Genomic DNA, 25,244 nt, shown 5'->3' on the forward strand with positions numbered 1-25,244 from the left:
GCTGAACTTGGCTGTGATAGTGTTCACTGACTACGCAGCTTCCATCAGGGAGTTGAATCACCAACTGGAGCTGAAGAGAGGAGGGCTGTCTTGAGCCTTGTTTCCACCAAGCAGTCCAGTCCAGTTCAGTTCAGTTCAGTTCAGTACACATTAGGGGTGTGCTCTATCATCTCATTCACAATAATACCGGTATAACGTTTAATCTATCCATCCATTTTCACCCGCTTATCAGGGGCCAGGTCGCGGGGGCAGCAGGCCAAGCAAAGCACCCCAGACATCCCTCTCCCTGGCAACTCTTTCCAGCTCCTCCTGGGGGACCCCAAGGCGTTCCCAGGCCAGATGAGATATGTAATCCCTCCAGCGTGTTCTGGGTCTGCCCCGGGGCCTCCTACCAGTGGGACGTGCCCAGAACACCTCCAGCGGGAGGCGCCCAGGAGGATCCTGATCAGATGCCCGAGCCACCTCAACTGACCCCTTTCGATGCGAAGGAGCAGCGGCTCTACTCCGAGCTCCCTCCGGAGCTAATATTTAATATGATGTGAAAATTCACATTGTGACACTCGCAATATTTTGAGTTGTTGACATATTGACGTCATACTGTTACCCACGGCAACAACAAGCATGGCTGAAAGCGAAATTATTACCAACTCCGTGGTGGTTCCAAAAAGAGGAGCAGCTTCAGTAGTGTGGAACAAACTGTGGCGTCCTGAATGTTTTACTTCTCAGACTCTTTTAGTGACTTACTGCTCAGAGGGAACTCATTCAGCGGCTCCTCTGACAGCAGCACAACGTCATCACATGATTCTGTCATAAACCTTTGGTAATGTAAACCTACGTGACGCTCACAGCTCGACAAAAAACTCCATATATGTGACTGTGTGATAGTTGTGGTATCACAACAGCCTGTCACAGGTTACAGCGTGATGATTAGAGGAGAAATGGCAGAGCATAAAGGTCCAGGTGGAAAAAAAACAACACAATCATTTAGGATTTTACTAAAAGAAGGAAATCACCTGTTGATTTATATATATAGATCCCAGGGGACATTTTTGTATTTGGGAGCTGTTTAAATGTGTAATTTGTGGTAGATTTTATTTAGTTGAACTATTAATATTTTAACAGAATCTGAAACTTTTTCCAACTGCAAATTATGTCTGCAAAGGAAAACTAACATCTCTTTTATCTCAATATATCTCAAAGTTTTCAGTCTGTTCATCTCACTTAAGTAATTTTTATTGCACCTGATTTTATTATTCTAGTAGGCAACCAAACATTTTATTTGTATTTGCAATATTAATAATTTATACAATAAGAAAACTGACACTTGGTGTTCATGTATTGATTCAATGTCGCCACGCAAAATATCGTGACCCCTACTGATTGGGACTTAACCACACACAGTTCTTCACTCCTTTAATGTCCACTTTATGCTTTACAGCTAATGTTTGTTTTTTTCTGCTGCTTCAAAAACATTGTCAGTATCTGAGGAAGACTTACCCTCCCAGCGATGAGAGCGACCACCAGCATGTTGATGGGCAGCAGCAACGTTTTGAGGTAACGTATAGGCGTCTGAGGAACAGAGACAGTGAGAAATCTAATAACGTACATTCTAACCCCCTGTATGCACAGAAACAACATGGGAACAGAAACATGAAACCCGGCCACTGTCTAGCACAGAGTTAATTCAAAGTGAGCTGCCAGGTTCTGCTGTCAGGTTTCTATTTCCTGTTAAAGTCAGAGCACACATCTGCCTCCCTCTGCACTGAGAGAACACCGACCACTTTGATACAAAACACCAAGCTTTCACTGACAAAAGGAAAACAGCTTCCACACCAAACCACCTGAGACTGACAGTTTTCTTGTTATCAGTCAGTGCTTCAGCACACAAAGTCACAGGATTAAAAATGCCAACCCTGATGAGGGCCAGATTTTGGTACAAACAGACTTTACCTCCAACTCCATGAAGTCAAACTCTGCAGCACACGTGTACATCAGAGTGTGGAAGTCCTTGTAGCTCGTGAACTTAGACTTGATCAGTCCACTGATGTGAGCCTGGAGCAGACAGAAAAAGACATATTACAGATGTGTGTTTTAAACATCTTAAAACTAGAAATGTCCTCTACTGTCTGACTGTCAAAGACTTCAGTGCATTTAAAATTGTTCACTGTAACTTCTTCTGATGGCAGCATTACACAGTTTAATCCAAAATCAGAAATACATATTTTTCCTCTCATCTGCAGTGCCGTTGGAGATATCGGCTGTACACATGTCTATAATAGAACTTCATGGTACTCAACTTGTGGTGTTCAGAGTGCCAAAAACAAACAAACAAAAAAACTCAACAGCAATGTCTCTTTTCAGAAATCATGACCCGCTTACTCAAGATAATCCACAAACCTTGTTGTGAGCAGTTTCATGTAGGAACTATTTTCTATCGGCTGAACTACACCAGCAAATCATATCACCACACAAGAGGAAGCATGCACCTGCTGCTAGCTCACCTAGCACTGCTGAGCTAGCTAATGTAACAGCTCAGCTGAGGAGGACACCGTTAATGTTTGCATCTCACGCTATCATGAACACAAACCTCTCGCCCATGAGTAGATGCACGTTTCCTTCTGCGTGGTACCTAACACGGAAGAAAATAGTTCCTACATGAAACTGTTCACAACAAGGTGTGTGGATTATCTTGAGTAACCAGGTCATGATTTCTGGAAAGAGACACTGATGTTGAGTTTTTTAAATGTATTTTTTTGGCGCTTTGAGCACAACAAGTTGAGTGCCATCTAGTTCCATTATACTGGAGAGAAGACAGACATCTCTACGGCTGATATCTCCAACACTCTGCAACTCACACCAAAACAATCTAGAGTGATGAATACACTACTGTCGAGAGGAAAAATATGTGTTTTTGATTTTAGGGTGAACTGCCTCTTCAAATAATGACAGGCTGTGCTAAACCTCGGAAGCTAAGTTATCACTTGTGGGTCAACAGCCCCATGTGACTTTTTAGAGTCATATATGTAATAATAACTTAAACACTGTGGAGTTGTGTGTATTGTGAAACACTTACATGAACACATTTTTCCACACTAAAAGTTTTTTGTACGACTATTGAACATTTCTATATGTACACATAAAAATCAATTTCTAATGTTCCTTCTCTTTATAGGACCAAAACATCCGACATCCCCTGAGTAAGCTTTTACAGATACTTGCTTTGTGGCTTCTTATTTTGGGTGTTTCCCTTCCTGCCTTTACCCATCCCTCTTAGATTCTGTTCTTGAATGTAACTGACAAAAACCAGTCCATAAGTCAAATCTACAAATTACTCGATGCGCGTAATCTTGCAGCTTTGGACTCTTTAAAGCAGAGATGGGAGGAGGATATTGGAGAGCAGATATCGGATGAGGTGTGGCATTAAGCTATTTAAAAAATAGCCTCTATTTGTCTGAGACACATTGTTCACCTTAAGATTAGCAGTGATATTGATCCCACATGCGACAGGTGTAAACAGTCTTCAGCCACTTTATGTCACATGTTCTGGTCATGTGTGAAACTATTTCATTCCTGGGATTTAATATTTAAAACTTTTTCAACAATGTTTGGAGGCTGGTTGCTCCGTCTATGTCCATGGCAATATTTGGAGTAACTCAGAGCCCAAACGGACATTGTCTCCTTCTGCTCAGTTCTGGCCAGAAGACTCATCCTGTGTAAATGGAGGGACTCTTCACCTCCAACATATGGACACTGGATACAGGATGTTTCGCATCATTTATATTGGAGAAAATCTGTTGTTTTATTAAAAGCAACCATTTTTTTAATTTTGTGGCAAATATGGAAGCTGAAAAACTGTTGTCAAACATGCTATACTGCCCTACTTATGTCACACAAGTTTTATTCTTTCTTCTCTATTAGATTCCCTTTGACTGGTCTGGCTTTCTCTGATTGTTCCTGGGTTAATGGTGGGAGGGGTTGTCTTTTTGTTCTTACTGGTTCTGTGTTTGTTTATCACTAATCTGCATATCCTTATGGAATTACCAATAAAAAATACCATGTTTAAAAAAACATAATCTGCTGTGAACATATTGAATGAATATCAGCAGTGCTTCCACATACATGACTTCCTCAGAGTAAAGTTACTGTATCTTACATCATCTGAGGCACAGAGCACTGTGGACAGCAAGAACTTCAGCAACACCGTGGAGCCGACCCAAGCCAAACCCTGCATGACCTGCAGAGGGAGAAGAAATACACACTGACAGGCTGACACACACACACAACTCAGACAGGAACCTGTAATCAAAGCCTTCAGGTGCTGTGGAGTTGGGAGGAAGCCAGGTAGGCTGTTGTTGACTGGACATAGTGGGCCAAAAAAATTCAGTCCAAAATTTCACATCTTTTAGCTTCATTTTTTCATCTAAGTGAGGAACAAACTAACTGATAATCCAGAGATCATAGACGGCTTGACTTTGTTGAGTTTCTTGAAGACATTTCACCTCTTACCTGAGAGGACGGGACTCCCCACCAGTCAGTCTGATCTGAGGAAGCCTCTTGGATGAGAGGTGAAACGTCTTCAAGAAAAGAAGTCCACTTGCCTACAATACAGCACTCAGAATGACCATGACCTGGATGACTGAGAATCTTCACCCACATGTTAGAGACGTTATTCCTCCTGGCCTTCATGCATTCATCCTACTGCAGATTGTGGACTTTTTTCCTGCTGGTTTAACAAGTTAGTTGTGTTGCTTTGCGACACAGACACAACTCTCATGCATTTTTTGCATATGATTTGTTTTCTGCCGCTGCAGGGTGCATGTGCAGCAGCAGAATAGCTCTTCAAAAGTGGAGGCTGGCTGTTAGTTTAGGAAGTACCTGATCTGATATGCAGCGAGCGGAGCGTGCATGTTAAACATCACTATCGCAGCTGATCATTCTCATTTAATTGTGAGAAACCAAAATCATGATCGTGATTAATATTTGATTAATTGTGCCTTCTTTATCTTATCTTTTAGTCATATTTGGTTATTCTTGTCTAAATAAAGTGGAACAGTGCTGTGTATCCCTCTGAATGAAAGGAGATGTAACTTTTACATACCCAGATGATGATGCCAGGTTTGAAGACTTGAGCAAATCGATCCCTCACTGCAATGATTGCCTGGAAAAAAAAAACCACAACAGAATTATAACCTACACAAAAAACAAAATAATCAATAAAAAACAAAAATGATAAAACACAGAAATGTTCTCAGCTATGAATTTGTGTTTTCGGTCCATTTTCCTCTGTAATACCTTTTAAACTAACAAATGCCTTTGTGATTTTCGTTGGATACACTAACCAAACTGAACTTGTCTTGACTGACCCAATAAATCTCAGAGCATTCATTGATTGTGCGTGCAGCACTTCAGACTCTACAGATCCAACTCACCCAGATGGAGACGAGTGAGGAGGCGTAGAAGGACGTGAGCAGCATGGAGTTGCCAAACATCAGGACGAAGCAGACGCCGAGAGTGATCTGCAGGATGAGAGCAGGTAGGAGAGGAGGCGTCATTCATCAGCCTGATGTGAACAATCTGTCCGTGTTATTAAAGCAAAGACACACAAGAGTTAACCAGTGAGCTCAGAGGTACAGAACAAGACGTCTCTGCAGGTTTCCAGTGGTCTCAGAAAAACACTCAGCTCTATATTCACATAACGTCTCTGCCTCTCTGGAGCAGCAGGGTGGTCTGGGACAGATCGTATTCGGCGTCAATAATACGTCTGTATGTGTGACAGTGTTGTTAAAAACTCTCCAGAGATTTAAACCAATGCATTAAACTCTGAATACACAGCAGCTCACACAATATAATCCTCTTGAATGAACTCTTGATGCTTAATCCACACTGACGAGTGAAATAATGCACCACTCATTGTATTGTGTAAACAGCAGTGATTCCCAACCAGCGGCACTTATAACCCAGAGGGTCTTCAGCAGCTGTGAGGACGAACGTGAGATGATTTTAGAGGAGCTCAACTAGTTTGTAAAAGCTGTAATTAAATAATGACGCAGCTGCATTTTGATGATCGATTCAGGCTGTCTGAGATCATGGTTCTCTGCAGGAGAGTGGTGGATTGCCCCCTCTCGGTTAGGGAAGAGTTACTGCCTCAAGCGAGGGAGTTGAAGTATCTTGTGAATGAGGGTAGAATGGAGCGTGAGATGCATCAGTGGTTTGGAGTGTCGTGGTGAAGAGAGAGCTGAGCTGGAAGGCGAAGCTTTCAATTAACTGGTCCATCTACATCCCAACCCTCACCTTTGGTCATGAGATTTGTGCAGTGACCAAAAGAATGAGATCGCGGATACAAGCAGCCGAAATGGGTTTCCTCTTTGCGGTGTCTGGGCTCAGCCTTAGAAACAGGGTGAGGAACACAAACATCCGGAGGGAGCTCGGAGTAGAGCCGCTGCTCTTTCACGTCGAAAGGAGTCAGCTGAGGTGGTTCGGGCATCATCCTCCCGGGCACCTCCTGTTCAGATCAAAGATTTGTGACGAGACGAAACTATTTTAAAATGTTGCAGAGAAAAGCTGCAGTGACATGAACTGGTCGAACTGAGCTCGACTCGAGCCGGCTGATGGTGTCACCTGCTACTCAGCTGCTCAAATTGCTGGCGGCTCATTTTAGAACATAAAGCAGCCAATCGGCTTGTAGTGAAGTCCGCTGGTCAAGTCAAAATGACCACAGACAGCGTGTTTGCTTGCTGCGACAGGTGCGCCGTCCCCGCCAAGCCCTCTGTTTCTGTCTGACGGTGGCTCACTGCTGCTGCTCTCTGTATGTGCTTATACCTCCTCACACACAGAGGCCTAGATTCTCACTGACTGAATTGGCGCTGGTTATTCATATCATTGTGGCGTATCTATTATGAATACAGTCCATCTCATGCTGGTTTTGTTTCTGTTTTTCGCTGTTTCATCACTACAAATGCAGCTGTAGCCAGTATCTCACTATCACTATCCTCATTCATGTTTTAAGAAGCTACAAATTATATTCAGCCACGAAATATGCCTGAAATCAGAACAGGAGTACAGAGAGTTGTTGCATAGCGATGATACACAGTTTCACCTAGTTGCATTGGTGTGAACCAGCAGGTTTTAAGAACGCTGCAGATAGGCACACTGCAAGTAGCTGCTTGTTTGAACTTGTTTGAAGTGAGCTTAAAAAGACAGACAGCTCCAAAAAAAGAAAATCAATATGTGGCGGCGAATGCTGAAATTGTGGCTGGCTGCCACAATTAAATAAGTGTGTGGGAAATCCTGGATTTTGAGTATTGTCCCAGCATAAAAAAAACAAATGATCATTTACTTTTCAAGCTAAAATATTAAATATTCACTAATTCCAGCTTATGAAATGTGAGAGGAGGCTCCTTTTCTATCTTCTGAAACACTGTATATTGAATTATTTGGGGGTTTTGGGTCAATTTAAAAAGGCGTCACCTTGGAATCTGAAAAAATGCGATTCACAATTTGCACTACATTTGTGTTTTTTGACATTTAAATGACTACAAACTCGAATAATCATAAAGTAACGGACAGATTAGTTAATAATGAAGATATCTGTCCACATTTGTATGCCCTGTAACAAGTGATACAGCTCAGGCTTATTATCGATGCTGTAGGTCATCGAGGACACACATGCTTGGTTTTGTGTCTGTATTTCTTGCACACACACACACACACACACACACACACACACACACAAAGTCATCGTTGCCAAGCTCTCTAAATTATGCAGAGACATATTCCTTCCTCTGACACAAATCTCCACCATCTTACCACAGAGAGCCTTCTCCTTATCTGAGCAGCACACAGGCCCTGGCTAACAGCCGGGCATGCTGAGGGGATTAGGGGAGAAGAATGTGGAGGAGAGGAGGAGAGGGATGACCGGCCAGAATAACACACACACACACACACACACACACACACACACACACACACACACACACACACGAACACAAACATCTTTACACAGCAACACAAATATACTTTTTGTCCTTGGCAGGGTGAACCACGTTGCCACATATCCTCCCTCTTTCATGCTGAAAAAGGACTCGTGCACGCGCGGCGGCGGCGTTAATGCAAAAGAAAGTCATCCTTGTCTGGGCTGCTGTTGTCCTCGTGGCTCATGAAATTCTTCCGGCCGAGGCGCTGACTGAGATAAGAGGGACCGAGGCAGAGCACATTACAGCTCAGAGGACAGCAGCTGGAGAGACTTTCACTTATGTGTTGGGCACGACAGATAATCTTCACACACACACACACACACTGAAAGCTAATGTACGTTTGTGATACATCGAACTACTGAGCTACGTCTTAGTCAAACACCTGAAACCTCTTCTCAGGTAATCATTTTGTTCCTTTTGAGATCCTCTCTCTCTTCATTTGTTTTTCTTGTCTCACGTGACGTGCAGGAATTTCAGAGGAAATAAACAGACTCTGCAAAAGCCTTAAGTTCTGATGTAACAAATTTTATCTTATATTTATATAAATACCTACTGCTTCAGACCTCCTTACGTTACTAAAGTTACCTCTACGTCCAGAAGTCTGTAACTGTTTTGTGTGCAGTTGAATCCACGATTTAATTTCCTGCCGTCTTTGTTTTCAGCCTGTTGAGTAAATCTGCTCTGTCTTTTATAGTTCAACTCTGTACATAGATGCACCGCTGCCAGGTTAATATTAACAGCTAACATAGGCTAATTTTAGCTACTATTTTCTACCCACAAGGTCAACCACCGTTCTCAGACAACTGGTGAAACGTCATTGAAAATCTGGGTCGTGGCTAAAAACAGTCAAGTGGTCACAGCACACTGTAATTCATCTAACTCGAGGCATGTTTAACTCAATGCTTTAACATTAATGTTTGAAATTAGTTGACTCCTCTCCTCTAAACTGAAGCTGCAGCTGTTTCTCAGTGACTTTTTTTTTTTTAAATTTCTCCCCTTTACGTCCTATGTTTTACGGGACTTAAAGTTACATTTGTTTTTCCCAATTTTATCGATTGTAACAGCAGTAAACAGCCCAAATTATGGGCGTTTGTGCAGAGTTGTGTTGGTAGACTTTGCCTCCAGTTGCCTGCCCTCCATCAAGACAGCGCACTGATGTATGACATCAAATGCAAAGAAGCAGTATGAGCTAACATGGAAGAACAATTAAAGGTTGCCAAATTGAAGTTTTCTCTCTTCGATGGATGGATGACCAAGGCAACCTCAACTTCTCTGACTGTTTATTGGGAGATTACAGCATCGAGGAAGGATATCGTCACTAGGGTTGCCCCCTATTAATCGACCAAACGTTAATCGACCAGAAAGGTCATTAGTTGGCAAGATTTCATTGGTCACTAAGTTGCAGAGACAAAAACCCAAACCATGTGTGACTTTAATTTGAAAGGACAGACACAGGAAGTGTCCACGCTCAGCAGTCAGACAGGAGTCAGGTTAATTTCCAGGGCTGGTACCTGTGGTTATTCCACAGGCTAGTTAATAACATGTCGGGCAGGAAATCCAAAGCGTGGGATCATTTTGAGGAGGTGAAGGACGAACCCAAGGTGATATGTAAACTCATCTTCATTGGTCGACTACAAACATGACGTATCATCTGAAACATGCATGTAGCTACATGCCCATTAGCCCACAGCGTCATTAACAGGCGGCTCGCTCAGTGTGTGACATGCACTTGTAGATAAAATATAGGCCTCTATTAATGAAGGTTCATTAGTACGGTTTGTATTTCTCTGTAATGTAGCACAGTGTGGGATCATTTTGAGAAGGTGATATGTGAACTCATCTTCATTGGTCGACTACAAACATGACATATCATCTGAAACATGGAAGTAGCTACATGCCCCTGAGCGCGAATGTGACAAGGTGTTCAGCAGCAGACTGGAGCAGCTAAGGTGTGTGATGAAGAAGAGGTGTCGCCTTTACCGCAAACTTCTGATCAAACTACATTTTGCAGAGCAGAGCTTATTAGCTTTAAACCAGTTGATGGAAACTTGCCTACTTCACACTTCTTTTTTTGCAAAAATTTTCTTCATATGTGAAGAACACTTTGATGGAAACACAGCTGAAAACACCGACAGAATGATTGCTTGATTGACTGATGTAGGGTTTTATAAAGGTCATGATCTACTGTACCATGTGAGTGACCAGGATGGACTGCATCTTAGCGGCGCCGAGGTAACCCAGGATGTAAGACGCAAACAGAGAAGCCACCTAGAAAAAAATAGACAACCACAACATAAATAAATTACAAACAACTGCTGTGAAGTTTCATATCTGGAGATGTCAGGCTCTGATTCAGTGTTTGTGCTGGTGATACAGCTGGTGCCCAGTTTCTCACATCTACACTAACACAACTGCTCCTGCATATTTTTAGGTTTGAAATGCCACATGTTACCACACATTAAAGGTCCAGTGTGTAGGATTAAGTGGCAGCTTGCAGTGAGGTTGCAGAACTGAAACATCTCCCCTGTGCCAAGCGTGTAGGAGAACTAAAGCCAATGGCCCTGTCTAGAGCCAGTATTTGGTTTTCTGGTTCTGGGCTACTGTAGAACGACATGGCAGACTCCCTGACAGAGGACCTGCTCCATGTGTAGATACAAACAGCTTATTCACATGACAAAAAAACAATATTTTTTCTTTTCAGGTCATTATAACCTAATTAAAACATAGTTCTGAATATTTTATCCCATTCCTGCCAACAGATGCCCCTAAATCCCACACACTGGACCTTTAATTTACCAAAGGGACCTTTAAACTTGTTGCATATAAATACTGTGGGATGCATTTCTGACAGAAGCTGGATTTTGTCCAACTGTTTCTTATCATCCTACACTTTAGGCCCATTTAAAATAGTGTGGGCTTTCAACTACCACACACTGCTTAAAATATGGATCCATACAAAAACAGATGAAGACACACAGAGTGTTTTATTAATCCCCAAAGAAAACTGTGCTGTTATCTGTAAATCGAAAAAGGAAAAACTAGGAACGCTAAAAGTAATGTAAAGTTTGTGAAGTAAAACTTATCTAAGAAGTTGGACCTTACTTTATGAGAGTCTTTTTATAATGTCACCTGTTTCTTCTGTAGCTTGTCATGTTTGAGTCCAGTAGTTAATGTCAGGTATCGGGCACTGCACAGAATAAAATGGAATGACAGTAACTCTGATCTATAAATGGAGCCTGGAGTGGGACCCTGGAACAATTATAAACTGTGCTTGATTATAATCAATTAATAAATTAATACATTTAAAAAGCTGTTCTAATCTACAGTATCTTGGGACCTTTGTTGCATCTCTCTCCACCTCATTTCCTGTTATCGCTCCACTTCTACTGTCTAACAACAGCATAAATCGCCCCCCAGAAAAACATTAAAAAAGCTATTACAGAATGCCTTGATAAATCAAATTTGCATTTAAATGTTGGGTTATACAACTCAAAGTTAAAATAAACAAAAACACCATTAAATTTCCACTTAATCATTCTGTGTCTTTAGTCTGTCTCTGAATAATGAATAACTTAATTTTTTAAAAAGGAACCACAAAATAAGTTTTAAAAAGGCCTCTAAATGTCTCTTTCTGTTATTCCATTTAAAGTTTCTGCTTATTTATTTATTTGCTTTAACTAATGGGTTTGTGAGCAGTGTGTCATCACACGAGACAGAGTGTGGAAAAATATTAATTAGCTAATTTTGAGTTTTTGTTCGCATTTTATTTCAGTTTTAAAAGTATGATTTAAATACACGTTTTACCATATATAATATATCATAATTATCCCTCTAATATTTACAATCATTTCTTCAAGATTACATTGAACACGTCATGATAACCTTGCAATTTACCTTCTTCCAATGTTCCTTTTTACTGAACAGAGCTTGAACGCATCATAACGTAACTTACTGTAACCTCCGTCAGCTGTTAGTTCGGCCACCAGCTGCTATCGGCTAATGTTATCTCCTGACACTTCAATATAGAGTATCATTTTGTCCCTAATGCCTGGTTCGTACATGATATCAGCCTGATTTTTGCCAGACGCAGCGCTGCGCAATGATGGCTTGGATCGTGAACATCAACGAGTGTCGTACGTGAAAATCCATCATTTCATCTCGTGTAGTGTGTTATAGTTAAGAACATTCAAAGCCATGTCTGGGACACCTCATGACGGTCCAACAGAAAGTCTAGCATGTTTGATTTTGTTTTTGTCGTTCACGACTTCCCCCTGTCACAGCCATCACTTTGACCAATAGAAACACAGAACGATCTGCTGCCATGGAAACTGTATGACAACAACTTCCAACCTTTTTGATATTTCCTTTAGGGATGTAACCACACAGAGTAAAAAATGTTGGCGTGAAACAGCAGAGGCACTTTATCAACCCAGTGCGTACTGCCATTAGCATCAAGCTAGCAAAGAATGTTATTTCTTCATAATGAAGGATATAAAGGAATAAAATTTAAAAAATAGTGACTGTTACTCACCACAGCTACAGAGACTACCAGCTTCATTTGAAACAGACTACATTATAGACGGCCGTTATTTCTTGTTCCCTCAGTATTTTTCTATTTTTACTTTTGATCCGCCCAGTTTGCCTTGATAAAGTTAATGCATCGCGCCGTCATTTCAAACTCAACACTTCCTGTATCTGTTTAAAATCAAAAGCCCCTTATAACTTCGGTTGAGAGAATCTCTTCATTTTCTAAAAAGGCTTTTATTGTGAAACATTTGCAGGAACTTGTTGTGGAGGATTCAGTGACTTGCATGTTTGCATGCAGTACTTCAAATGTAGCTCCTGCCATCTGGCGGTGCTTTCTACGTTACTACAAATAACATTTCAGCTGGCACATGAACAGACACAGTGACTGAAACAATAGTAATAGTAATAAAAATAGGACAAGAATAACCAGATGACAAGAATGGTGTGGACCAACATGTAGTCTGTCGGCCAAGTCACGCCACAGTTTTATGACTCCACAATCACCTAATCTGACAGTGACTGTGGGAACAGAGAAAAATGTTGTGTAGCGTGAACACGGCATAATAAAAATGAAAAATCATTCCAGTGGCAGACTCCAGTTTTCACAGCTATGTAAATGTATGTAATTATAAAGGACATGAGGCGTCACAATTGCGCAGAGATTAACACCAGCAGATAGGATATTTTAATTATGTCCAGTACTGTGTGATTCTAAAAAGAGCCAGAGTGTATTTTGTATATTTATTCTCACTCTGTGCAGACAGAGGCGTGAGCAGCGCGGGTGGATATACGGTATTTGTTACGCGCACTGTGGAAGAGGGGAACAGGCTCAATTAGCAGCTTACAAGTATAAAACAAAGAAATAATAGCTGTTAAATAACTGGTCTCGTGTACAGAAAGCCGCAGTGCCCTGAGGGGGCTGCCGGCAGCGTGGGCTCAACTGTTGCAGAGCACAGATGCTCGCAGCTGTGACCTGTTTGTTCTTGAGTTGTGGTTCAGACTCTGGCTCTCCTGTCTGCCAGCCTACACTCTTCAACTAACCATTTTTCCTGTGCGTCTCTGAAATAATCTGTCCTTTGCACAGTTTTAACTATTCAACTGTGTGTTATGAAAGGTTTATGAAATAAGGATTTAAATGGTGTATTTTCTCTATCTCTGTCTCTTTTCTTTCAGTCTGTGGATCGTCTTTGTTTCTTTCCCATCCTGGCCAACTTCCTTGTCGTGCACCTTCCTTGCCAAACTCCTCTGTTCTCTCCAAGTCTCTATTTTGTCTCTAATCTCTCTGCCCCTTCTGCTTTCTTCCCACAGTCTCTCTCAATGTCTCTCTTGCTCTGTGTTTACCTGAGTGAGCAGCACAAACTGGGCGAACTGCCAAGGCAGCATAAAGCACAAATTGGAGATGCCCAGGGCGACCATGGCTGTCCTGCTCGGGTTCCGTGTCCTGGAGAGAGACGAGAGACAGAGGAGGGGAGAAATAAATAACTAGAGTTAGAGAGGGAGTGTGGGTGTAGAGGAGATAAGAGACGGATGCATTAAGACGGCTGAGAAAACACACACACACACGCACACAAGCACACACATTCAATTTGACTGTGAGTGTACTACAAAGCCCCGGCTATGTACCGAGCTGGCCTCAGAAATATGACACGCAGTTCATTCTCCCTTTAAAGCCGGCAGCAGAAGAAGTCACAGTGTACTGACTGCACTCACACAACACAAGGTGGCGTCTGCTGGTTGTTGTGCAATGAGAAGATTACCAGTCTGTGTGACAAGCACATTAGCTCACCACGCTGCCCGCTTCAGTGCACCATTTAGCAGACAACAGAAGCTAGCTTTGCTTCACCCCAGTAATTATAACACACGGGACAAACTGTAGCCTGTCTTCCTTTAATGAGACGAGGAAGCAGCTGTTTGATCTTGTTTTACTTCTGTTATTTCACATATTCAACAGGGCGTTTCAGCGAAAAGAAAACCAGATGCTTTGTGCATGGGTTTGATGATTTTTGTTTTTCTTCTAACAACAATTTAAAGCACCAAGATACAATTAGATTTGGGCGGGAATAAGAAACAAATGCACAGTACAACGTAAAGACTGACCAACGGGACCAGACTGGCCGACCCGTGTGCTCTCACTCAGTGGATGGATGATGTCACAGGAAGCCAATCTTACAAAGGAGGACCACACTTGTTTGTTTTTCTATGGAAGCTAACGTTAGCTAATGTGCTAAAAAGTTAGCGTTCCAGAGAAATCCAATATTCCTCTTAATCCCTCCCCAGTTTCTGATGAGGTGGACATGATAACCCTTAATACACATAACGTTATTCATCCCTACAACAGGAAATACTTTTCCCTAACCTGATATGAAGTGTGCGCTGCACATGTGAGCATTTCTGATGATGGTCTCCGTCCAGTCCTTTGGTCTTATCACATTTAACCATCTTTGTTTTTGTTGACGGGCAGTGGCGGCTGGTTTTGAGCCATGACTCCTTCTATTCTGGCTCCCAATAACACAACAAGACGACATTATAAGACTCCTATGTAGCCTACAGCCCTGTGGGGGAGAGGTGTGTTTTGACTCCAGCTAACAAACTGACATGATTGTGAAGTCACACTGAAAAGGGTCTACACACATCCAAAGAATGCTCCTAAAACCTGAATAATACCTGCACATCCCACATGTGAAAATGCTAAATTCAGAAAAAAGCCTAATTCAGCATATCCAACTGGAATAAACAGTTTACGTGACCTGTATTAAATACAGAATATTAGTGTGCATGTAAACTTAGTCAGTGTGTACTGTATGTGCACTCACTTGCACAACAGAACTGAAATTTTTGTATAAACTGAAGTAAAGTAACTGACCTCAACTCTGACATGATTTTGGTGTTCCAGCTTGTAATATGAAGAATTTGCTATCAGTGTAAAACAGACTATGATGATCTGGACTGCTGTGAGTGTACGACAGAGTCTGGTGTTCAGTTTACCGTAGGATGTAGGTGAGGAGGAGCATCTGCAGGACTAAGAAGGGGTAGGCAAAGCTCTCCCTCAGCGGCGGAGTCCACATCACACGAGTGCTCTGATAACATCCACGGAGACGCACACACACACACAAAAACACACATGCACATCAAAAAGCAAATCAGTGGAAGGAATCACTTAGCAACGATTCTTCAAAAAACAAAGAGGCAGTTAATGAGTCATGTCATTTTCGTCCTCTGCAGTTTATAAATAACTGCAGTTATTAAACCTTGTTTTCATACATACAAGTGAAACACTGCTCTTGTGCCCGACTGCAGGCATTTAATATCTGCCATATAGCAAACTCTCAATGCTGCAGGTGAGGGACCTCTGTGCTCCTGATCCATGTGGACCATTCATGGCCTGAACACTGCAGAGCAGGAGCAGGCTGCACCAGCTGTTTCTAAGTTAAACCGTAGCCTAGTTGTAGTGTTTGTTAAGTGGAGCATCCCGCCTGACTAAAGTAAATTGGGTTAAATCACAAAATCTACTTTTCACCAAGAGCTTATCGACTAAATATTTACACCCACAACAGTCGCATGTTTCAGAGTTTCAGGCACCAAGACAGTTAGATTTGGGGAGTGAATACCAAACTGGCAAAAGGCTTGGGTGGTATCAAATTTTTCCTAAAATTAGGCGCTTATGAACGTGTGTGCGCTGTGTTGCTCTGGTGTTTGAGCGCCGTCCATCTACACCGAAAAACATGAATATGCAAAAAACGCAGCACGTGTGTGGCCCCTAAATCCCCTCTTTTTTTTTTTCTTTTTTGGCCATTTTGCCTTTAATGGACAGGACAGGTAAGTGTGAAAGGGGGAGAGAGAGAGGAGGGATGACATGCAGCAAAGGGCCACAGGCTGGAGTCGAACCCGAGCTGCTGCGGCAACAGACTTGTACATGGGGCGCCTGCTCTACCACTAAGCCATCGACGCCCATAAATCCCCTCTTTTTGTTGTGTCTGCATCACAAGAACCAGGAATGACTGCACTTCTTCAGACACCATTTTGAGTGACATTTTTATCTCCCATTTCAGAGTCAGTACTCTCCCAGCACAAGAGGAACCATGGGTGTATGTTGATTGGTCGAACACAGCCAATGCAGCACCAGCAACTGCCAGTTTCTAAAAACCTGTTAGCTGTGTAAACAACAGATGACACAAAACACAAACAACTCGTGACAAAAAAATTGCACAAAACATGGACAAATGGACCATCATATCAGCTTTCACTAAAGTCCATGAATCACTTGACAACAGAACAAAGGTACATTCTGCTGTTGTTGGGTTTGTGGGCTCTCTGCATGCTGGTCTCTGTCTTCAACCAAAGATCACTGTGAGGAAGGATCCTCCACTCTGTAACACCACTGTACAACCACCTCCAACAGACTGATGTTTTCAATTAAACAACCCAGCAGACTGTATAACATTCTCCCACTTTAACTTTTCTTTTTATATCAATAATCTAACCTTATAAACTCAGTAGATTTGCACCAGTACCTTTAGTATTTGGATAAAGTAGCTTGTAAAAAATGTTAATGCAAATTTACTTGTCCCCAGCTGTTATTTCAATGTGCCAAATGCATATTTAATCAACACTACATATATTCTGCTGCTATTGTTTGTTAGTAGTTAAACTTAGGCTGGGCATCTTGGTACAAACATATCTTTCAGAATGGATGAACTTTTATCTGATCGTACACAGAGTGTTCACTGGCCAGCTGTGTCATTTAGATGGATTTAAGGGTGCTTAAATCCATCTCAAGTTCAAGTTCGTTTGCCCCCTACATGCGGTTCATTTGGGCAGGTGTGAACACAGCAATCACACTCAGGTGTGCACCAAAACAACCGGACTGAGATATTCTTGAAGAGGTGGTCTCAGTCCGGTTACAAATGAACTCTGGTTCGGTTCGTTTGTGGTGAGAAGGTGTTCCGACCTGGATGTGAACCATCTGCAGTCACATGACACATTGTTTGGGTTAAACATGAGCATGTTACAGTCCTGGAGGATTATTAATGTGCACCTCCTCCTGTACTGCCTTAATATGCACATTCAGCACATCCAATGCATCAAAACATTGTTTTCTAGTTGGAGCCGCACCGCGTTTTCAAACTGTATGGTTTGACTAAAATGAACAATGACAGCAATATAGTCCACGATGAGCAGCGCTAAAATCAACCTGCGTAGTTGTCCCTCCATTGTGACATTAGAAAGTGTCACATTTATCTTGCAAGTGTACTCTTCTTCAACGTTTGCTTTACTTCCTGGATTTTTCCCACATGGAAATTCTGACCAATCAAGAGCAACTTTCTTACACAAAGCATTTGATCTGGTCCTCTTGTAAATGCTGCCGTGAGAACACAAACCAACTCTAGGCAATTATACAACTTTGTCACAAAATGAGCCCCTGATTCAGACCAAAGGAGATGACTCTAGGTCTGAAAGCACCCTGAGTGTCAGACGTCTGTATTGACAGATACTCTGTAGCTCTCGATTCTGTGCCAAGAAAACTTGTTTGGGGCTTTTCTGTTCACTGTCTGCCACATATTCTTGTTTGTAAAAGGGGAACCTGCTTCTATTGCTTGATAAAAATCCCACGCCACTATTTATACATTACCTACGTTACCAACTCACTGCTTCCTGGAAAAAAAAACAAGGTTAAATCACAGATGATCCTGAAATCTACCACTGCATTCAGGGGAAAAAAAGACAGGAGAGACAAGAGTGTGGTGTTTGGAAGGACTGAGAAACACCTGTGAGTGAGTGTGACTGAAATGTTGCTGTATTGATCTGGAGAAATAGAGGCTTGCTATTTGTTCTGGAGGAGTCTGCAGAGAAGGAGGTGGGAGGAGGGACTCAGCCTCGAGTGCCAGCTGAAACCAACTCTAAGCTCCTTTGAGGGATGAAATGAGTCCCTCTGCTTTTCTGAGTGCTTTTCCATTTGGAGTTTTACACATTTCACAAACGTAAATCCCAAGAGACTTATAGCACAGGATCATAGTACGGAGCAACAAAGCTGATAGTAAGAGCAGAGCACTCACCTCGCCATGGTTGAAGAAAAAACACATCGAGGTAACTATGCCACCCAGTCGACTCCCACTAGACAGGAAAAGCGGATGCAATTTAGGAGAGGCAGAGAGCAAACAACATTTTCAGAAAGGTCATCCTCCATCTGATGCATCACATCCATATTTGACAGGAGACAAAACCGTAAAACTTTATTCTGCCTCGGTTTGACAGCCGACTGCTGAGCGATGGACCATAAAAATTCATCCTCTCGTCTCAGTGTGACAGGACAGAGAGCGGGGTTACCTGAGGTAGGTGCCGTATATGAAGAACAGGCTCATCATCGCGCCGTTCAGCAGGAACACACAGGTCACGTAGAAATACGCCGGGTCACCCATCCCTAATGTGCACAACAACACACACCCACACCCACACCCACAGACAGACAGACAGACAGACAGACAGACAGAGGAGACGTTTTTCCAGAGTTAAAGGTTGCTAATGGAGACAAGAGCTGAGGAGACTCAAACTACTGCTGCAGCTATTCAGCTGAAAATCTGATGAACAAAAGAACCGACAAGATTTTTCATAATTGACCAGGGACGCACCAATTGTGAAAATCTGGGCTGATACCAACATTTAATTTAACACTTAGGCTAACAGCGATACCAATTTTTATTGTTTTCATTTATGTTGTTTTTACTTTCATATTGTTGCTGATAATTATTCTCCTTTTTGTGCCGGGGAAAGAAAGAAATCTTCATTATAACAAAATAACTTAACTGTTTTAAAGTCATTCAATCCATTACACTATGTTTGAATGAGCACAAATTCAGTCATACACATTTATGAAACAACCTCTAAAATAACCTTCTTTCATATGAGCATAAAAAAATGCTTCAAAAGCCTTTTTACTATTATATACCATAATTCCCTCCCCATCCATCCATCTTCATACGCTTATCCGGGGCCGGGTCGCGGGGGCAGCAGGCCAAGAAAAGCACCCCAGACATCGAAAACAGTCGGCCTATGTTCATAAGATTCTCCTGAACACACCTGTGCCTTTCTCCAGTTATCTGTAACAGTCTGAAAGTCTCCTTCAAACTGTGAGTGAGGTCGATGCAAAAATAGCCCCTGAAACAGGTAGTGTCTCTGCAGAGCTCTGGGCCAGGGTGATAAATTCATGGTGCTCTGCTCTCACTGTGAGGATGCCACACACACCAACCAATCCCCTGCTGCAGGCTGTCTGTGGCCTGCTTTTCTTTCCAATTTGTTTCCGTGTTATTTATTGAGGCTTCTTCTGTGCAAATGTTACAAACATTAGTTACACTTTTGCTCAGTATATGGAAAGGTTTTTTGTTTCACATCCAGCATTCAACATCCACACAAATTTTCTATTCATGGTTACAGATGCACTTTGGTCTCCCACCACTGAAGTGACGCAACTAGTCTGTGTGCTTCATCAAACACTTCTGGGGAGTGGAAAGCCAGTGAATGGGAGAGTTAGTGGACTCCGGCAGAGACCTCTGCCACAGTCCGATGCACGTGATGTGGAATCAAAGTTCACCTGTGTGAGTTCTGCCTGGAAACTTTTAGCCATGCACCTTTAGCAACATGTACTGAGGTCAGCACAACAAGCACAGTGGCGTGCAAGTCAGGCAAACTATGGCAAGCACAAATTAAATGCCTGCGCTGGAAAACATGCTGCAGTTTCTAGGTCAGCTACATCAGCAACAGAAAGGGAGTTGTGTACAAGACAAGGTCAGTGTGTCAGTGTTGCTCCACCTTTGTAGGATCTGTAAATGAAAACACATTGGGACCACACCGGAGGAACTTAACCCCACTTTTTGATGTGTCCACGCCACAAGAATTAGCAACAACTGTAGTTTTTAAAACAACCATTTCGAGGGACTTTTACTCTCCCAACACAAGAGGAACCATAAGTGATGTGAGTGTACGTTGGTTGGTCAAGCACAGCCAATGCAGCAGCAGCCGCCGCCATTTTTAAAAACCCATCAGCTATGTGAGCAACAGACAAAAAATTATTTGTCTCTGTTAACTACTGCACATATTTTTTCCAAAATAAGGTCCCATGAAGGACACCAAAAAGAGAGGGACTGATAGTTCAACCAAAGAGTGACTGTCTTTCTCAGATTGTTTCATTCGAAGGATTTTTAGACGAAGATGAAGATGTGTCAGTACCCAGAGACAATGGTTGGGGCCGGGCAATTTTAGGCAAATTTAGGCAATTCTGAGCAACAAGAGGCAGAAAAGAAAGACAACAAGAAAGTTGCCATTACAATGTACATTTTGAATCAGTTGAGGCTTGAACTCACAACCTCTGACACCAAGGAACATGAACTGAGCTAATCAGCGATTAGTGACAGCTCATCTGTGGCTTCACAAATTGACTAAGCCAGCCACCAGGATGACAGCAGCTGTCAACACAGATTTCAAACTGCTGTCATAAATTCAGTTATCAAGACAATGATCTGAAAATACACATATTGCATGTAGACAGCATGGAGATGTTGTTAATTTGTTTTTAACAATGATTGATTTACTCTATAAGTGGAAAACAGATAAAAATGCCATTCTTGCATTGACTCCAATTGTTCACATGAGAGCAAAATTCAAAATGCTGTCAGTTTTTGATATAAAATTCTGATATTTGCCACACATCATCTACCATGACTCCAACATTTTGTTATTTTTTCATGAACATTGAAAACTTATTTAGCAAGAATTTGCAAGTACATGTTTACAGTCAAACATCTTGCTGCACTGTAGGCTCAATTTTTGATAAATCAAAAATCTATGAGGACAATTTGTGGAGGACAGTCTGAAGATGCTCTGTAGCAGGTATGGTGGTAATTTGCAATAGGTTTCAATGTACAAAAGTTTCTCCGTTATTGGGGCTACATTTTGGTGAAAGTGGCGAAGCTGTAGCACATACGGTCGATTTGTTGTGAATTTTCAAAGTTTTGAACTTTAGACACTTGCTGTAGCGCCACCATCAGGACTACTGACTTGTGTTTGCAGCTGGGAAAATCTGGCATAGGACTGGACCTTGGAGCAAAGTTTGGTGATTTTTTGCAAATGGGAAGTAGGATTTCCTCGTAAGAAGAAGAAAGAACGAGCAGGAAAACAAGAGGGTCCTGGCAGGACTGCCTGCCCGGCTCCTAATTATCCCTTGAACATGGATTGACAACACTGTGAGGCTAATTTCCCTTTCAAAGACAGAAAACACAAACAACTGCTTGAAACAAAAAAAAGGAAGAAAACCCGGACAAAAAAAGTCCAGGCTTTACTGCGAAAATACAATGCTATTTTGACTCGTCAAAGCAAAAGCGGCGTTGCTGTACCAACTGTCACTTCCACATTCCTATCAGTGGTGCAAATGCAAACATAAAAAAAAAGCCCCTGAAGGTATGTAGACCTTCAGGGGCCAAGATTTTGAAAAACCAAGATTTTGTTTGCAGGTGGAGTCTATGAAAACCAAACAGATCTCAAATCGGAATTGCATCACAGCTGAACTGAAATTAATATGAGAATATGTGGCATATTTGAGATGTAGAGAACTTACAGAACACTTCCCCTTGATGAAAGAACATGTATCACTGAATAATATTTCCCATTTTATAAACAGAAACTTTGGTTCCTCAATTTGTACCCAGAGATCTAATGTGTGGACACAAATAGACCTCACCTCACAGCATTAGCAGGTACACAGGACACACTGACAAGGCTTTAATGACTAACAAGGGACTTGAAAGTGTGTTGACATCACTAAGAGCCTTTTCATCACCACGCCGTGATGGTAAATCACAGAACAGACAGAGGATGGAGCGTGTTCCAACAGCGGCTCAGTATGAGAACGTGGAGTAATATGTGTCATTGTGCGTCTCACAAACATAATGCACCCGCTGACAGTTACAAGAAATGTCCCCGTTTTCTGACTGTTAGCTCTTATGCAAGGCAGCTTGCGTCAGGTTTGTGTAAACACTGTGAACACAGCCTGTGTACATGGACCCGGGGGTGCCAGCTCCGCTAATGAGACTGACAGAAACACAGGGATTGCAGCTCTACAAAGGAAAGCTGACAACAGCTTGTTGTCTGTCAGCAGGTTTACCCTGCTAGGAAATAATGTTGCAAACAAACATCAGAAAACTGCGTGTAATAGGTTAAAAGCCTTTTTATTTCCCTCAGGGACACTATAATAACAATGTTAATGTTCCTGTGCTGTGTTGTACCTGTTGTTGTTGTTCTACAAATTTGTTTGGCTGCAATTTAGATCCTTAATGTAAGACTTTTGCTTGAGGTGCCTGGCATGATTTACTACTCTTCATACTCCCTCACCTTGTTTTTTTATTTTTAATGATAATACTGTTGAAACAATTAGTCAATTAACTGAAGAGTGAAATCACAGGAGATCTATGGGCAACACTTTTTTTATAATTAACATTTTTAGATATTCTTCAAGCAAAAATGCACTTATTACATATTTGTTTCAGCTTCTCAAATGGGTGGATTTGTTACTTTTCTTTGTCTTCTGACAGGAAGGTTATTTATTTGGTGAAGAAATTGTTCAACATTTTGGAAACACGCTTATTCTTAGCTGGACCAGTGCCTTCCTTGAGTCTGCACTGGTTGTCTGGCAACATCACAGCGACGACAAGACTCCAAGATGCCACTGCAGCCTGTCAGGAAACAGTCTAGTACATAGTCCTCCTCAAAAACACAATGTCATTTTAACACTTTGGTTTTTGTGCAGATTGAACATTCATTCATTTTCTGTAACTGCTTATCCTGTTAGGGGTTGCGGGGGGGGCTGGAGCCTATCCCAGCTGAAAGTGGGTGAGAGGCAGGGTTCACCCTGGACAGGTCACCAGACTATCACAGGGCTGACACATAGAGACAGACAACCATTCACACTCACATTCACACCTACGGACAATTTAGAGTCACTAACTAACCTGCATGTCTTTGGACTGTGGGAGGAAGCTGGAGTACCCGCAGAAGCAATTTAAAAACAGAGTTCAAACTTAACTAAAGCCCACAAAAAGTTACTCCATGGCCACTAAATTTTATCAGGTCTTTCTTAACAATGAGACAGCGTGTCCACAGAGTACTTGTCTAATGAAGTTTAGTTTTAAAAAATCCCCATACAGCGAGTTTGACCAATGTGACAGATCCAACAACATCCCGATTTATTTGCTCCTTTAAGTTCAACATTTTACAAAAACAACGCACAGTACTCGCTGCTGGCTAACTACCGATATGAATGACACAGGCAGTGGCTGTCTCCAGCTTCGTCAGCTTCATTAGATCTGTGTCAATCTTAGACTCTTGTCTGCCTTTTGAAAGTACTGGTGGTGCTTTTTACAGTTCGCTTTGGACGGTGGTGGCGCGTGGCTGCAAATCACTCATCGGGATGAGGAAATCAACTCACCAGTCTGTAAACTCTGCTTCTGCTGACTTCTGCCAGCTAGCCAGGTCGAGGTTTTCAAATGTAAACATCAGTAAACATCAAGGAAAAGATGGAGAAGAAATGGACCTTAGCTGAAGTGGCATCCTGCCAGCCATTGTACAGGCGTTGAAAAGTAAACTAGTCAACCACTGTGCTGCATCAGTTTCCAAAAGGATATCAGGAACTGTAATATCCTTTGATTTACCAAGGCTTGGCTTAATCCTGGACAGCGCCATTTTTTATGTTAATATGTCCATCTGACAGAGCAGAGGACTCTGGTGAGTGATGGAGAGGAGACCTGTGCTTTATAGTGACGCTGTGACTCACTTAGTACATTTACATGACATCAGAGAAAATCGATTTATTGTGTTAGTCCGTTTAAAACCGGACTTTGAAAATACATGTGGATGTGTTAGTCCGACTGAAATCACACTAAATCGAATTTCTCAAAGTTGGACTAACACACTCAGATATTGCAGTTGAGAGCTGAATTCCTCCTGCTTATATACAGTTAACCAGTCTCAAATTGGCCGAGGCGCTCTGAGCATGCTCCACAGTTTCCACCCCGGGCTTTGACGCAGCAGTCGAATAGCATTAAATGTGTCACAGAAGGAGAAGCCGCTAACAACACGGTGAAATCTACATCCAGAGCGGTGCATTTTTGGACGGAGAAGGAGACACAGTATATACTGCACCAGCTGAAAGAGATAAATGTTTTAAAATAAAGTTTGCCACGAGCTAACTGTAGGTATCTTGTTTGTTGATTGTTTGGACTGTGACGTAATAGGTCAACGGGAAAAAGGTCCAATACTAACAAGCTGAAAGAAGGCGTGTGGCCACCTCTTGTAGCTGAGTCAGACAAACTTCGGCCAATAAATTGATTTCCCTCCAGTGCTTGTATACTGCTTGTTTACAGCAGTAAATGGTCTTGTTGAGCTGTAACCGCAGCTTGACTTATCTGTGCATGTAAATGTACTGATTGCTGTATGCTGTTCAGTGTTTGCTCCTAAGAAGTCGTATCGAATGCCTTTGTTCAGCTCCTTCTGTCATATATTTTCTCTTGACTGTCAACTCCCCATGAAGCTGCTTTGACTACGCCTGTCCACAACTGATGAAAATCATCAAAGTCTGTGAATAAATTAGTCATCAAGTCAATCCAGCATGAGACTGTGTGAGTATGTTAAATGTTAGCGTAGCTCCACGGTCGTTACAGTGAAACTATCTGCCTGTGCAATGCAGCCATCATTCACCCTGCT

At 42.1% G+C, this 25,244-nt stretch overlaps 1 protein-coding gene across 1 annotated transcript in view; it reads right to left on the reverse strand.

The window, feature by feature from the left end:
* dpy19l1l (dpy-19-like 1, like (H. sapiens)) overlaps positions 1–25,244 on the reverse strand; it is a 49,867-nt gene that overhangs the window by 15,704 nt on the left and 8,919 nt on the right. Inside the window, exons 6-15 of the mRNA XM_033640830.2 lie at positions 18,825–18,918; positions 18,554–18,611; positions 15,486–15,577; positions 13,842–13,941; positions 10,164–10,241; positions 5,430–5,516; positions 5,099–5,158; positions 4,154–4,234; positions 1,951–2,052; positions 1,498–1,569 (exon numbers count right to left, since the gene is read on the reverse strand). Of these exons, the coding sequence (XP_033496721.1) occupies positions 1,498–1,569; positions 1,951–2,052; positions 4,154–4,234; positions 5,099–5,158; positions 5,430–5,516; positions 10,164–10,241; positions 13,842–13,941; positions 15,486–15,577; positions 18,554–18,611; positions 18,825–18,918 (824 nt within the window). The remainder of the gene's footprint in view (positions 1–1,497; positions 1,570–1,950; positions 2,053–4,153; positions 4,235–5,098; positions 5,159–5,429; positions 5,517–10,163; positions 10,242–13,841; positions 13,942–15,485; positions 15,578–18,553; positions 18,612–18,824; positions 18,919–25,244) is intronic.

This window comes from Epinephelus lanceolatus, chromosome 10, assembly GCF_041903045.1.
Source record: "Epinephelus lanceolatus isolate andai-2023 chromosome 10, ASM4190304v1, whole genome shotgun sequence".
Lineage (NCBI taxonomy): Eukaryota > Metazoa > Chordata > Actinopteri > Perciformes > Serranidae > Epinephelus > Epinephelus lanceolatus.